Source organism: Sphaeramia orbicularis, chromosome 9, assembly GCF_902148855.1.
Source record: "Sphaeramia orbicularis chromosome 9, fSphaOr1.1, whole genome shotgun sequence".
In the NCBI taxonomy this organism is placed as follows: Eukaryota; Metazoa; Chordata; class Actinopteri; order Kurtiformes; family Apogonidae; genus Sphaeramia; species Sphaeramia orbicularis.
Window position 1 is genome coordinate 31,098,455 of NC_043965.1, and position 14,520 is coordinate 31,112,974.

Here is a 14,520-nt window from a genome sequence, read left to right on the forward strand (position 1 = left end):
TTATTAATCAGGGAAAGTGCTTCACACACAAAAGTAGTAAACAGAGACATGCACACACTTTAATAAAATATTTAATTACACATTATTTACATACATACAGTATGTTTACACCTAAAAGCTGTTTTGTGTATAATTTTGGGTTTATGTAACAGTATCAAATGCTAATCACAAATTATTGCATTCTGCAAACATCGGTCTTACAAGCCTTCATCTGTTCATATGCTCCAATCTACTGAAATACTGTTGGGAGTACACATAAAACCGTTAGAAATCAATCATTGTATCTGCATAGCATTTGGCTTGTTTGTGACTTCCCCAACACAACTATGATACACATTATCCAGCCACTCATATTGCAACAATGGTTTGTATTAAAAGAAGTGTAGGTGGGGGGTAGGGGAGGAGGAATGTGTAAATGTGGTTCTGGTTACACTATAATTTAAACTTGAGCAGCCTCCTCTTCTTCGTCCTTCACCTGTGGAAGAAAAAGCACAAAACTGGTAAATGATATTTTCTAGGGGCAATGATATTGTTTTATATTTTATTTTTACCTCCGCCAAGGAGGTTATGTTTTTGCCAGGGTTTGTTTGTTTGTTTGTTTGTTTGTTTGTCTGTCTGTCTGTCTGTTTGTCTGTCCGTTAGTGTGCAACATAACTCAAAAAGTTATGGACAGATTTTGATGAAATTTTCAGGGTTGGTTGGAAATGGGATAAGGAAGAAATGATTAAATTTTGGTGGTGATCGGGGGTGGGGGGGCCCACGGGGGGGCCCATTTCCAACAAACCCTGAAAATTTCATCAAAATCTGTCCATAACTTTTTGAGTTATGTTGCACACTAACGGACACACAAACAGACAGACAAACAAACAAACAAACAAACCCTGGCAAAAACATAACCTCCTTGGCGTGGGGGGGCCCGCGGGGGGGGCCACTGATCAGCCTTGGCGGAGGTCTGCGCTCTCCGAGTGCTTCTAGTTGTAATTTAGTTAGTAGTCACAGTTGTAGTATAGAAGTTAGAAGTGATAACTTTTAAACATTTTGCACTTTGATAACTGTTAACAAGAAAAATGTTGTAGCAATACATTTCCAACTAGAAGCACTCGGAGAGCGCAGACCTCCGCCAAGGCTGATCAGTGGCCCCCCCCGTGGGCCCCCCCACCCCCGATCACCACCAAAATTTAATCATTTCTTCCTTATCCCATTTCCAACAAACCCTGAAAATTTCATCAAAATCTGTCCATAACTTTTTGAGTTATGTTGCACACTAACAGACAGACAAACAAACAGACAGACAGACCCTGGCAAAAACATAACCTCCTTGGCGGAGGTAATAAATATAGAACCAAAGTCTGGGTCCCTCCAGCTGCCCCCCATGGAACCTTATGAAGAAACGATGTTACTGTCAATGGCGAGAGAGAAGTAATTTTTTGATCCCGTCTGTATTATGCAATAATTTACTTGTGAGATCCCTTTAAAAGTAAATAAAGTTGTAGTTTGTGGTAAAACTGAACTATCCCACAGTGAAAATACTGAAATAGAACACTACTACTCAAAAGTCATGGAGGTGATATTCAGAGATTTCTGCAACTTGAACATGAACGGATTTTGACCTCATCTAAGACTTTTTCATTAGGTTCTCAAAGACTAAATTGGAAAAGCAGCAGCCATTTTGGTATTGGTGACATGTATCACATGCGACGAGAGACTCAGTCCATTAATCTATTTAACACAAAACTAGATGTTTATTTTCTGCTTTGGCCATGAACTGCAGCTTTCTTGGCTTGTACAAATATCTTTTAAATTGACAAACATCTTATCTGTAAACGGTGGCATAGTTTAAAATGGGATTCAAAAATGATTTGTGTCTCATCACTGACAATTCTACACCACTTGAACATAATCCTGCAGTATATTTACAGCGTCCAGTAAAAACACAAACCTCTTCCACAGATTCAACCTCAGGGACGTAAAACTGCAGCATGTTTTGAATACCATTCTTCAGTGTAACAATGGAACTGGGACAACTGGTGCAGGAGCCCTGTAGTTTCAGTTTAACAATGCCATCCTCAAACCCCCGATAAACTACATCACCTCCATCCTCCTGCACTGTGGGCCTGGGGAAACAGAACATAATACTGTGGAAAACATGCAAATGCAAAAACAGCAAATAAAGAGTATCTACAAGAAGGAGCTACCTTATTCGAGTGTCCAGCAACTCTTTGATCATAGCAACTACTTCGTCATCATCGTCTGATGGTGCTGAAATGAGATGTGTAGATACCTTAGCATTCACAGACATTTGTTCTATCATTTCAAAGCCTGAATTCTTACCTGTATCTGCACTAGGTTTACTGTCCTCATTCACCACAGGAAGCCCTGATGTAAAAAAGTCCATAATGGCCGCAAACACATCAGGCTTGATTACCTTCCATTCCATATTATCATCAGACTAAATAGGAAGAGAAAGACAACAATTCTTCAACAATATTAACATTATGATTTTTAACACTGCATTTCTTTATGAACTATATTTACCTTTGTTATTGTGATAAAGTCAGGGCCTAAGAAGACACTCTTGACACCATCAATCCTAAAGAGCTGTCTAAAAACAAAAAAAGCACAAACAAACAGTAATGTACACTCTGTATTAAATGAATATGTACAAAATATCAATGTACCCATTAGAAACTAAATACATGCTCTACGTATATACTATTTTAGAAAAGTATAATATTACAGGTGTGATGCAGGTGTCACATTTAAGTGACATAAAAAGTTATTTATGACTTAATGTCGTCTATGAATGTGTATACAGTTACACTATGGTTTATATTCTCCTAAATATAGGAAAAATTAACATTTGATCTTTTAAAATTTGCTTTGTTGAACAGTATCATTGTTTTACCTAAAGCAACAGCTGAAACTAACTAAGACCAAGTATGCTCTACTTTAAGGTTACCGACAGCTGAAGATTTAAGTAAATCTAAGTCTTGCTAGTCTATCATTGTTTCAAAAGTGATGGACTTTATTTGTGAAGACAAGCTTTTTGTTTGTTCTTACAACAGGGTCCTTGCTCTTTGTTCATTCATTCATTCATTTTCTGAACCCGCTTTATCCTCACTAGGGTCACGGGGGTCACTTGGAGCCTATCCCAGCTACATAGGGGTGAAGGCGGGGTAAACCCTGGACAAGTCGCCAGTTCATCGCAGAGCGTCCTTGCTCTTTATCCAAATAAAAATTCCAGACTTTGTCAAAACTGCTATTTTTTTCCCCCAAGACCTTGACATTGTGTACTTTTATACTTGCATGCCTACTTTTTTGGTTGAGATTGTACCTGTTGTGTGTGGTAGAAAAGTTCATTTCAATAAATGTATGAATGAATTAATGCATAATTCACAGTAAATTATGTTTTACTGACAGAAACGGTTTCAAAACATATGAAAATCACAAAAGTGCATGAATATCACACAAGCAAGTTTCACTAGAATCATTCCAGTACCGACCGGTTAGCAAAATCATATCAAGTTTTTTTTATATGTTTTCCTCATGTATTTCTTATTTTACAAGATTATGTGCCTTTGGGCATACACTAAAATTAGACTATAAGAAAAACTTTTTCCCATACTTCATTAAGACTTTCATCCAAAATTCAAAACTTTTCAAGGTCTTAAAAACAGCATTTTAAAATTCTGTACTTTTTAAGACTTTCAAAACCTGTGCAAACACCCTGTACAATGCTCATGCGACAAGCAAAAAAATCTTAATGGGTGCTTTGCAAACACAAGCTTGACTAAAGGTGTAGTAAAAATATCTACATTCCATTTGTGTCCGTAATAGTAAACATAGCCAAACCTCAATTATATCAATTGTAAGAACTTTCCATTACTCTCTACACTGTAGCCTTGTATTTAAGGAATAATATACCTGGCTAAAGGAGAGCAGAATGCATCACGAGGGCCAGCAAAATTCATAGTTCCTGATTCAAGAACGATGCGACCAGGAATAAACTTCAGGCTGTTTGGATTTGGTGTGTCCTGTGTTTGCACAAACATGGTTCGTCCTGTCAAGACACAATGTAAGAGAAAGAATGGAAAAATAAACATTGCATCACATTTTTTTCCTAGCTAAAATCAGCATAATTTCTGCAGGAATACCAACCAGGAACAACCAGGTGGGGGTTTTGTGGCCAACTGCTTGTGATTCCTGTGTTATGTGAAGGCCAATGCAATCCAGCGCCCATGTGTCCATTATTACCCAGCCTGAGACAGCACATATTAAAAACAGATTAAAAAAAAAATATATCAGTAACACTTAAATTTGTTGTTGCTAACAAGTAGGACATTAGTGCATAAACAAGTCAATGTCTGCGCGGACTCTCATTTGCCCAGGTTGTCATTCTTCTCAGTAGTTCTTCTCAGTTCAACTGGACTGGTTTGAAAACATTTCAGTTCAGAACTGAAGAAGTCTCTTGGATGCGAGACAAAACGTTTTCAAAAGAGCCAAACCAGTCCAGCTGAACCGAGAACTACCAAGAAAAACAAGTCAATGGTGTTTCCGCCATTATACTAGAATAAAATATGAATATCACTTTGGGAAAAAAAGTAGGTTTTTCAAAGACTAGTGTAAAAATCTTCCCTGCAATGTTAATTCCTGATGTGACAATTGCTGCTTTTCCTATAATGATGTAATCTGAGTTATTACAGTGGTGATAAGTAGGAAGGGGTCCCGTGCTTAAGAACAAACATGATACACTTGTAGTTTACTTGATTACCAGTTTATGCAAATTTACACTGATACATCTTAAGCAATATATTATACATTTGTGTTGGACCCCCGCTACATCTATCTGACAACTTTTTTACTATTACTTTTTTCAGATTACAGTTTTCCATCCACTTTCCTTCTGGTAAAACCATTTAACAACAAATGTGTTGATTTTTAAAATGTGTTAAAAAACAAAGGATTGAGTGGTCTTTATGGTTTGAGAAAATTCTCCTAATTGAATTATGTTAATTCTTTAACAACTCTCTTGCTTAAGCTGAACAATACATTGTCAAAAAGCTGAAAAGAAGCCCGTTTTCGATTAAAAGTTGACTTCTTTGAAACATGGCTCTCAGAGGACAAAGACACTACAAACATTTGATGAGCTTATGGAATATGATGTAATGGGGTACATTAAACCACTCAACCTGTATGTAGTTAAAATGGGGTGAATCTGAGGTGAACATCTACAGCAGTCAAATGCAACATCTACATTACTGCAGCAGTAATATTAACCCAGAAACATGAGTTGAGTAATCAAAAATTTAAGACATTGACCCTGATGTTCACTTTCGCTTGGCCAGGCCCAGGATGCAAAAATCAATAGCTCAATAAACAATGACACAGCATTTTCGGACTTCTTGTTACACAGATTTTTATTCACTACCACTAAGTAACAACATGTCTAGTGCCGTTACAGTTAGCATACTAATAAAATTTTATTATGGAATTATAGAGGGAGACCAAAAAGCTACCAGGATAACACATGCATCCACAGAGACTCACGGCGGATGTGACCTGTAGGAGTGACATCGGTCATTAATTTAATTTTTTTACTGCATTCAGTATGGATGTAGTTATTAATCGCTTTAGTTTGATGTTTTACTGTTGCACTGCTCAACCACGCCGCTGCTCTGACAGCTCCGTTAGTTCTGCGTCACAAACTAAATTGGCTAACTATCATTAGCTGCTTATATTAAACGTCAACGGCCTTCGGCGTTTTAAAGTCCACCATTCTCACATTCATTAAGATGCAAAAAGACTGTGTGTAATATTGTCACAATAGTACAATAGACAAACTTACGGACGCAAAAGTCTTGCTGAAATACCCAACAACCTGCCGACCTGTCTGTAAGTCGCCATGTTTGTTTTGATAACCTAAAAGGGACCGAAAATCGCGTAACACAGTCGTAATAGCGGAAGTGTCGTACTATTATTGTACGTTTGTGAAAGTTGTCCCCCGGTGTTTGGACATCTCTCACGTCTGCTTTTGTTGCAACAACAATTAAGGAGTTAAAAAGTACCAAAAATGCCGAGTGGAAAAAATTTTAGGAGGAGAAAGGACTCATCAGACGAGGAGGAGAATGAAATAACCGAAGAAGTCAGGTAACTAAAGAGTCTGGTATCGTTAGCTTAGCGTGGGTATGGAAAAGAAAAACACAACACACTTCGAGCGTTAACTGGCGGGATCGATGGTATTTGGTTTTATTGGTCTAATTAAATTGGTAATTTGTATGTCTGTTTGTTTTGTAGGTCAAAACTGGAAGAGGCTAAAGAGTTACAGAGTTTGCGTAAAAGACAGAGCGGAGTCAGGTAAAATAGTATGATATTAAGAAATTAAGTGCAAAAACAGTATGGCACTTAACTTATGAATATTCATATTTACTGTAAATGTGTATATACATATTTAATACTTATCCTTGTTTAGTGTGACCGCCTTGTTGGTAGGGGAGAAACTGCCACCAGAGGCTGAAATTGATGTAAGTCACCTTTTATAAATCGTACTACTTGTTTAAAGCAAGCCGTATTTTTCTCTTGTGGTGTTATTAACTTGCATTTCTCTCCTAGAATGACCCCTTTAAACTTAAGACTGGAGGTGTTGTAGACATGAAGAAAGTTAAAGACAGGAACAGAGACATGTAAGTAAATCTGTAACTGATTACATGAGATTTGGTGCAGTGTAGTTAACATATTTTGCATGCATTCGGTCGTAATTACAAAAATGGTAATGTGAATACTTTAATATGACCTTTATTACCTCTGCTCTACTTGCAGGACAGAAGATGAGACAGACCTCAACCTTGGTACCTCCTTCTCGGCTGAGACAAACAGAAGAGATGAGGATGCAGACATGTATGTGTGCTTTTTTACTTTTAACATGCTTATTTTCTCTCTGGCATTCAGAGAGTGCTGGAGGGGGCCACTGAAATCCAAAAGATCAGTGGATAATGAATTCATAGAAGTTCAGAATATTTAATTATAGACACAGGTACTCATAAAGTGCTTCATACATGTCTGGTTTAATAATTTTCTATCTTCACAGGATGAAATATATTGAGACAGAGCTGAAAAAGAAGAAGGGTTTGGTGGAAGCTGAGGAACAGAGAGTTAAGGTGAAGAATGCTGAAGATCATCTGTATGAGCTGCCGGAGAATATCAGAGTCAACTCTGCCAAGAAAACAGAGGAAATGTTGTCCAATCAGATGCTGAGTGGGATCCCTGAGGTCGATCTGGGCATTGAGTATGTAAATATAACCATTAATTGATCAAATTAATACATTTTTCCCCCCTTATAATCTGAAAACATGCCAGACGAAGCTATGATACAAGGGGTTTGCAGAAAAGATGAACCATTTCTGACTTGTTTCTGTGGTTTCCCTTCCAGTGCAAAAATCAAGAACATTATTCAGACAGAGGAGGCAAAAGCCAAGCTACTGGCAGAACAAAGGAACAAGAAGAAAGATCACGGTACTTCATTTGTACCCACCAACATTGCTGTCAACTATGTTCAACACAACCGCTGTAAGTTCTGTCCATCAATAAATTCTGGATTTTACGTGGTGGCACATAATCAAATGTTGCATTTTAAAAGTTTGCTAATGAGACAAATCTCTTCTCTTAGTCTATCATGAGGATGTGAATGCGCCACAAAGGCACCACAGACACAGAGAAGAGCCTAAAGCACGGCCACTGCGTGTTGGTGACACTGAAAAACCAGGTCCAGAAGGTAAGACTGTAACCACTAGTCACTGTCTGCTCTGTCAAGTGTAGCGGGTCACGGTACAACCATTAGACTGCACAATACTGTTAGCATAAGGCTTTCTCTAATAAAAAATATTACCAGTAATTATAATGTACAGTTTCTAACTTTTTATGCTGTATATCCACAGCATCATCACCACCTAACTTCCGCAAACGTCCAAACAATGAAAAGGCCACTGATGACTATCATTATGAGAAGTTTAAGAAGATGAATCGACGATACTGAGCTGCTGGATGTTTTCCGTTTTTTCAGAATGAATTACTCCATATGCGACATAAAATAAGTTGTGGACTGACCAAAATACATTTAATGAGAGAACTCAGGAGAAAGTGTTGTACTTTGTAAATACTGTATGTAGCTCCATGTGGTTATTTGTCTACAGTACATTTGTAATGTAATGATGGGGGACACTGACAGTAGAAATGGTTTGACAGTAGGAAAAAAATGTATGAACTGGTAAAAAATGTCTTGTTTGAGACTTGAGTAATACATGTTTCCCATTTCACCCTTCAGCTGTAGAACTGTTTTCATGACCTTATTTTTTAAAGTATTACATCAATCAAGTTTAACTTGTTACTTGAGTAAAAAAACAAAGTAAAAAATGACACTTTTACAAATGCAATACAATACATATTCAATTTTAGTCCAACAAAATAAAACTTTTAATGTTACAAAAATGCCCTCAGCATTGGTCAGTGTAAAAGTCTACATCCATGTTAAGTATGAAAACAAAGGAGGGAATGTAATTTCTGTAAGTTTTAAATAAATCATTTTTGTGAATTATTCCGCAGATTCTTGTCCAAACTAGTTCTTGTTTTCTTCTTTATATCTTTATGCAAATTGAAAGTCATGAAATACCAGTGCTTTAGTCTTTAGTTGATTCAGTATGTGATCTGCAATATTTCACAATGCAAAATGGGAAACTAGATTAGCTGTACTACTACAGTCCAAATAGGGCAGAAGTGGTTCGATCAGCATTTAGTTTCCTCAGGGTTTTTCTATCGATGCTGCACTGTGTCCGTTAAGATGGTGTTGAGGGTTTGTCTCCTGTGAGGGAGGCCCATCCACGTCCTCTCGGTCACCTGGTGTAGAACTGCAGCTGCTGCCTGGAGAGGCCCAGCTGTCCTGTCGCCGGTAGGCCTCGCACAAGGGCAGATCAGTGCTGTCCCACAGACTGTAGCTTTGCAGAGCAGAAACCAGAAGGATGCAAAGAATCACAGCGTAGCACAGAAGGAGAGGAGCAGACGAGAGCGGCAAGTCAGAATAAGCACAGTCATACACATAGAAGAACACATTAAGACACACATACAATAGAACAGATGAGCATGAAAGTTGCACAAAAGCACTGGAAACGCGAACCCTGGATCAACACATAAAATAGCTTTATATTAACTAGACACTAGTCAGATGTATGATCTAGGGATTTGTTCAGTAAGTGCGGTTAGTGGCTGATGGAGGAGAAAGCAGAGCAAGTGCAGTGAGGAAAGAAGGCTCACACCCAGCATGCTCCAAACAGGACAGAGACACTTCTCAGCACTTTATAACTGAAAAACCAGACAACACTACTACAGTGATTTGTCTATTTTATTCATTATTCTGAATTGACACTGTTTGCACAGTTACAGCTTGAGCTGCTGGTGGTCTTAAGGACGGAATCAAAAAGAGTTTGTTTTTACAGAAAAATCATCGTCCTCGAGAAATTACGCCATGTGTCGAAATGGACATGATGTTCCTATTATCCATTAAATCTATTGTCAAACATACATAAGGCTTCAATTTTTATTAGTGGCTAAATAGACAAATATAAATAATGAGGAATTAGGGATATATTTATAAAATATATGTTCAGATATTTTCCTGGATATTTTGAAAACTTTCCATAAAAGGCTTTGCAGTCAAACATCCTAACATTTCTAAATAAACATTTTCAAATCAGTTAAAGATAAAACTGACTGTCTGCTATACTAAGTGCTTCAACTGCATTCCAAAGTACAGCTATGTAATCTAGGAAGAAATTAAAACTATTACCTTTCATTTTTATCCAACTACATCTCTTATGTACCAGTATATATGTAAAAACATGTAAAAATACAATAAACACAATTCAAGCCTGTTGCAAGCTGTCGACCGGGGAAACAAACATCTGATCACCAATAAATCAGTGTCTTTGATTCTACATTATATAAAATACATCCCTGTCACCTGCTATGTCTGTAAAGTGCACTGAATGTCCCACAAACTAGTTCAACAGCTGACAACAGTCGCAAGATTGATATTCATTGATCCAGAATTTGCTTAAAGCCAAAGTCCTTTCTACCTTGGACAAGTCGGACTTGAATCATAAGCAGAAAAAAGGTCATATCTCTTATAAAGATTTAAAAAATAAGTCACTGACTGGCCTGAGGGACTCGGTCAAGAGAGCTCCATTGCTTATGGTGTGAATCCATCAATATTAAAATGATCATCAGCAATGAATTATTTTGATGAATGGTATAGTTTGAATGTACAAATGAAGATGAGAGAAATTTAGCCATTAAGCTGTCAGGTTTAGAAAATGGCAGAGCTAAACCTGTCCTCTGGTTCTCTGGTGAAAGTAAAGGGTGAGACAGTACATGGTGCTGGGCATGGGACACCAGAGGGGCGGTGGGATGGGGGCAAGTATGAGCCTACTTGTACCTGGAGGAGTAATATTCTTCCTCTAGCTCATACAGGTCAATGGCGATCTCATCACGAAGCGATGTGAGTTTCTTGTCGCACTCCTCTTGCAGTGATCGCAGCTGCTGGTTCTGGAGGCTGATGGCGTCGTTCACGGAGGGAAAGTCGTTCAGAATCAGGAACTGTTTCAGATCGGACACCAGCTTCATCAGTGACTCACCAGCACGCACCTGCCAGAGTAACAACATGACAGAGGGAGGATTTATTTAGAAATGAAGGACAAGGACAGTTGTACTCTGAAGGAATCTTTTCGTCCAAAAATTTTACAGAATATCTGCAATGGGTGCCTACTTTTTTAAATCAAGAAAACAACAGTGTGTCTTAAATACTTACAATGTTAGCTGCTCTAACGTGCATCTCATAATGGTCCTGCTCTGCTTGGGTCGGTCGAGATACCTGCGTCTCATCTTCTATCTAGACGAAAGAAGCAATATTACAATATTAATATGACACTGGGATTGACAAATATTCAGATCCTTTATGTCACTACAAGGACTAATAACACTGTGAAAACACTCAACTCTGCAATCAAAACCTTTCTAAGTAAATGTATGTAAATATGATCATGTATTTAAAATACTAGAAGTAAAAACATTCTAATGGCGAGTCGTAAAACATCCCTATTTGTGTTTTTGGATTCATATTACTGTTGCATTAATGTGCATGTTCCATTTTCCTACTGTCCATGTTTATAATTAAGTACATTTTAAGTACTTCACATACTACTAATCGTGTAATCTCCACCAATGCATCATATTACATAAGATTTTCCTATGTTTCTAGCATTACTGCAGTGGAACAGCCACATGTCTGTAAAAAGCCAAACTTTTCAGCATTGTGATGAGTCAATTTCCAGCTAATTAAAAGTTTTGTTACAACTAAAGCTGACAGATAAATGTAGTGAAGTTAAAGTAAAGTCAAAGGTTTTTAATTCTAACTTTACTTTCTGTTCATGTGTACGAGTGAAAGTACCTGCTTATGTTCCACCACTGGCAGAGAAAAACAAAGTGTATGATGTTGATATTGAATCCAAGCTTTTAACTACACAGAAAATAATGAGGTGGCCTCCTTCGCCAAAGTTTGTGCCACCTCTAGCTCTTAAAGAAACACCAGTGGGGTCTTTTCATAATGAACAAATACACTTGTGATAAGGGGTTGACCGATTATCAGCCTGGCCGATTACCAGCTTCAAAATTCATCATTTTGACCATTATCATTATTGGCTTTTTAAAGTGTTCGACAGCCGATATGATGGGTCAAGTGTAAAACAGAGTTATTTTGGCTCTGATGCAGCTCCAGTCTGCTCTCACTTCTCTGTGTTGTTCGCATTGTCCCTCCTACTGCACCATCTGATTCGTTACATGGCACATGCCGATCAGCAGTGGAAGCTCTCTTTGTGTGCGTGTTGGTGTGTGTGGGTGTGTGTGTGTGTGTGTGTGAAAACTGAGCAAACACACAGGGGAGAAGCCGCTACGAGTCAGGTGTACAGGCTTATGTGAAGGTAAGTTCAGGCAGCAGATTTTGCCAAAGTTGTAATAAACATCTTAACCCATGGCTCCAAATAATGTTACTGAAAGTTCCAATATATGAACGCAATAAGTAAAAACACTGTGAAGGGAACGCTTAGCAACTAGCTTTTACCCTGTAACTTAGCTTTGAGTACCCCCACCTCTTCTGCCTGTATCACTATGAGACTGCCCGGTAATCATAATGATAGGGAAATAGTTCATGATAGTTGAAAGGTGTGTCTGAGAGAGAGTAAAAACCTGCAATAATTTCAGGTTGGTTATTGGAGGGCTGTTAAGCTTAGCCTTTCCTTTCTTTTTCTTAAATTTAAGTGAGAACATTTCAGTTATAATGAACTGCATGATGACTTTATTTACTTGTAAAAAGTATAGAGTTATTTCTTTATTTTCAGTTGAATTTACGATATGCTGCTGAGCCTGGGAATTCCCCAATTTAGTTTTGTTCAATGAAAAATAAACATGCGGAACAGCATTTAAACAAAGTTAAGTGTTGATGTTTGTATGAGTCAAATTTTTGATACCAAGACTTTCATTTTTACAGCAAACATATATCGGCTCCAAATATTAGTTATCGGCCTTCATGATTACTAATCAGAATCAGCATAGGCCCTGGAAAAAAACATATTGGTCGACCTCTACTTGTGATTTACTTTCACTTTATTCTTATTCTTCTCAAGCTTTTGCCACATGGATCCCTTTCCCTCAGAATTTTCTAACAACTGCTGTGGAAATAACAGAATAATTATTTGTGATTGATATACAAAACTAATGAATTTGAAGAAGTTGGGATGCACAGATATACCATCTGGATGTCGGTATTAGCTGATTTTTGCTGATATTAGCCAGTATTTGTACTGGCATATAACATGCCTTTACATGTGGGAGATATTTATCTGTTGTGTTACATTAAAGTTCTTATCATACATACATATATCTGAATCCATTTTCATTCAAATATAATGTGATACTATTTTTATATTTAGATAATGAACGTTACTTTGTTAAGGGGGGAATAAATAAAGACAAAATAAAGAAACAGAAAGTAACATTTGCGCTTAAGTCGTACTTGAAGTCATGCTTAATTTATCTTGATCTTTTAATATGTATAACTAGATATTTATAGGTATTTTAGTTATCTGAAGTGTGTGAAAGTTGTTTCTTGATTTAATAGATCTATTTACTGCTCTCATGGCCAAATTCTTCAAAAAGAGTTTTAACCTCAATGAAAACTGTATCTGGCTAAATGAATGATATACACAACATCAGCATTGGCTATTAGCCAAGAACTTTACATCCACGAAGAACTGTTTACCTGAAAGCGGTATCATACTGTTTTAAAATAACGTTTTCATTAATCACGTAATTACTGAAACTCCTGCAATATGCTACACATGTTCAGGACGGAACCACAACCACCTGGTTCCGTGCCTATATCTTAGCTACATTGATGCATCCTGACTTGTAATACAAATAAAACCGACAGGGGCAGTGAGTAAAACAAGGCTGATGTAACTACATAGAGTAACTAAGTAGATAAACAGTAGTAGTAGTTAGAAAAGTCTGTACCTTTGCTGTTTTGATAATCTCGGTGAAGTTATCCAGGATGGACCTGATGTCATCTTTCAGTCGCTTGTTGTAGTTTTGCAGCAGAGTCTCTTTGCTCTGAGGTAACACTCTTTGAGTGGCCATCGTCGTCAGGAAAAGGTAACACACCTCAGGTTCCCTGTCCAAGACAAATGATCGTAAAACGACATTCAGGTGAGAGGACCTCGCTATAAAAACAGACAAAACACACGAGCTAACGAGCTAGCATTCTATAGCTTCAATTAGCGCGTAATTAAAACAGAAATAACCAATAAAAACGTTTTACAACGTTAATAATTTTTCATATATACCATGTGCAGAATAATAGTATACATACTGTAACAATGACCGCTTCTAAAGCATACTTTGAAGACAATAGCGCGGATTTATAAGCCCCGATAATGACCACACGGTGCCGCCATTTTTTTCTTCGCTCCACTTCTTCTTCTTCTTCGTGTGTAGCTGCGTCTGACATCTAGTCTGTTCCTGTTATGCGCCCTCTAGCGGATAAATGAATAAATACCCAGTTTCATTTCTTCACAGTGCAAGATGACATTTATTGTTTGCAATAATTTTATATCTACAAGCTTTAAATAATGTAATACGTCTGGTTTTCATCAGCCGAGTTTTCATTGTCATAATTTACAATTTTTATATCACTATTTTGTGTAATACAATTGCATTGGTAGTAACTGTTTTCTAAGCAGAGGTAAAAGCCTTAAAAATAAAGGATGTTCTGTGGTTCAACTGTTGATAGAAAAAAAAAAAAAAAGTTGAATGTGGAGTCAATTGTCCTCGTTATCCACAAACCTAATTAAATCAACTAATACCAGATATAGATAACACCCTAAACAAAAGCGCTTAGACGAATGTGTAACACTTTTTGCAGCC

The 14,520-nt window shown here is 37.4% G+C and overlaps 3 protein-coding genes across 8 annotated transcripts; 1 reads left to right on the forward strand and 2 right to left on the reverse strand.

The window, feature by feature from the left end:
- Window positions 1-53: 53 nt before the first annotated feature.
- On the reverse strand, window positions 54-5,974 carry nfu1 (NFU1 iron-sulfur cluster scaffold homolog (S. cerevisiae)). The gene is made up of 8 exons (XM_030143150.1): window positions 5,846-5,974; window positions 4,159-4,259; window positions 3,925-4,060; window positions 2,536-2,602; window positions 2,332-2,449; window positions 2,196-2,259; window positions 1,940-2,114; window positions 54-475 (listed from the first exon to the last, which is right to left on the reverse strand). Exons 1-8 carry the CDS (start codon window positions 5,902-5,904, stop codon window positions 440-442), a joined length of 756 nt encoding a protein of 251 aa, XP_029999010.1. The 5' UTR covers window positions 5,905-5,974; the 3' UTR covers window positions 54-439.
- Window positions 5,975-5,977: 3 nt separating this feature from the next.
- c9h9orf78 (chromosome 9 C9orf78 homolog) lies at window positions 5,978-8,345 on the forward strand. Its single transcript, XM_030143149.1, has 9 exons — window positions 5,978-6,147; window positions 6,295-6,354; window positions 6,470-6,521; window positions 6,610-6,680; window positions 6,817-6,894; window positions 7,085-7,282; window positions 7,427-7,563; window positions 7,664-7,768; window positions 7,932-8,345. The coding sequence occupies exons 1-9, from the start codon at window positions 6,071-6,073 to the stop codon at window positions 8,027-8,029; spliced, it is 876 nt and encodes a 291-aa protein (XP_029999009.1). The 5' UTR covers window positions 5,978-6,070; the 3' UTR covers window positions 8,030-8,345.
- A 99-nt stretch (window positions 8,346-8,444) lies between these two features.
- med22 (mediator complex subunit 22) lies at window positions 8,445-14,136 on the reverse strand. Of its 6 annotated transcripts, none has more exons than XM_030143152.1 (5): window positions 13,995-14,136; window positions 13,612-13,768; window positions 10,853-10,933; window positions 10,481-10,689; window positions 8,445-8,978 (listed from the first exon to the last, which is right to left on the reverse strand). In XM_030143152.1, exons 1-5 carry the CDS (start codon window positions 14,102-14,104, stop codon window positions 8,792-8,794), a joined length of 744 nt encoding a protein of 247 aa, XP_029999012.1. In that variant the 5' UTR covers window positions 14,105-14,136; the 3' UTR covers window positions 8,445-8,791. The 6 variants fall into 6 exon arrangements, with proteins under 6 accessions (XP_029999012.1, XP_029999011.1, XP_029999014.1 ...); XM_030143151.1 differs by having other exon boundaries at window positions 8,445-8,984; XM_030143154.1 differs by having other exon boundaries at window positions 8,445-8,984; window positions 13,967-14,107.
- Window positions 14,137-14,520: the final 384 nt, after the last annotated feature.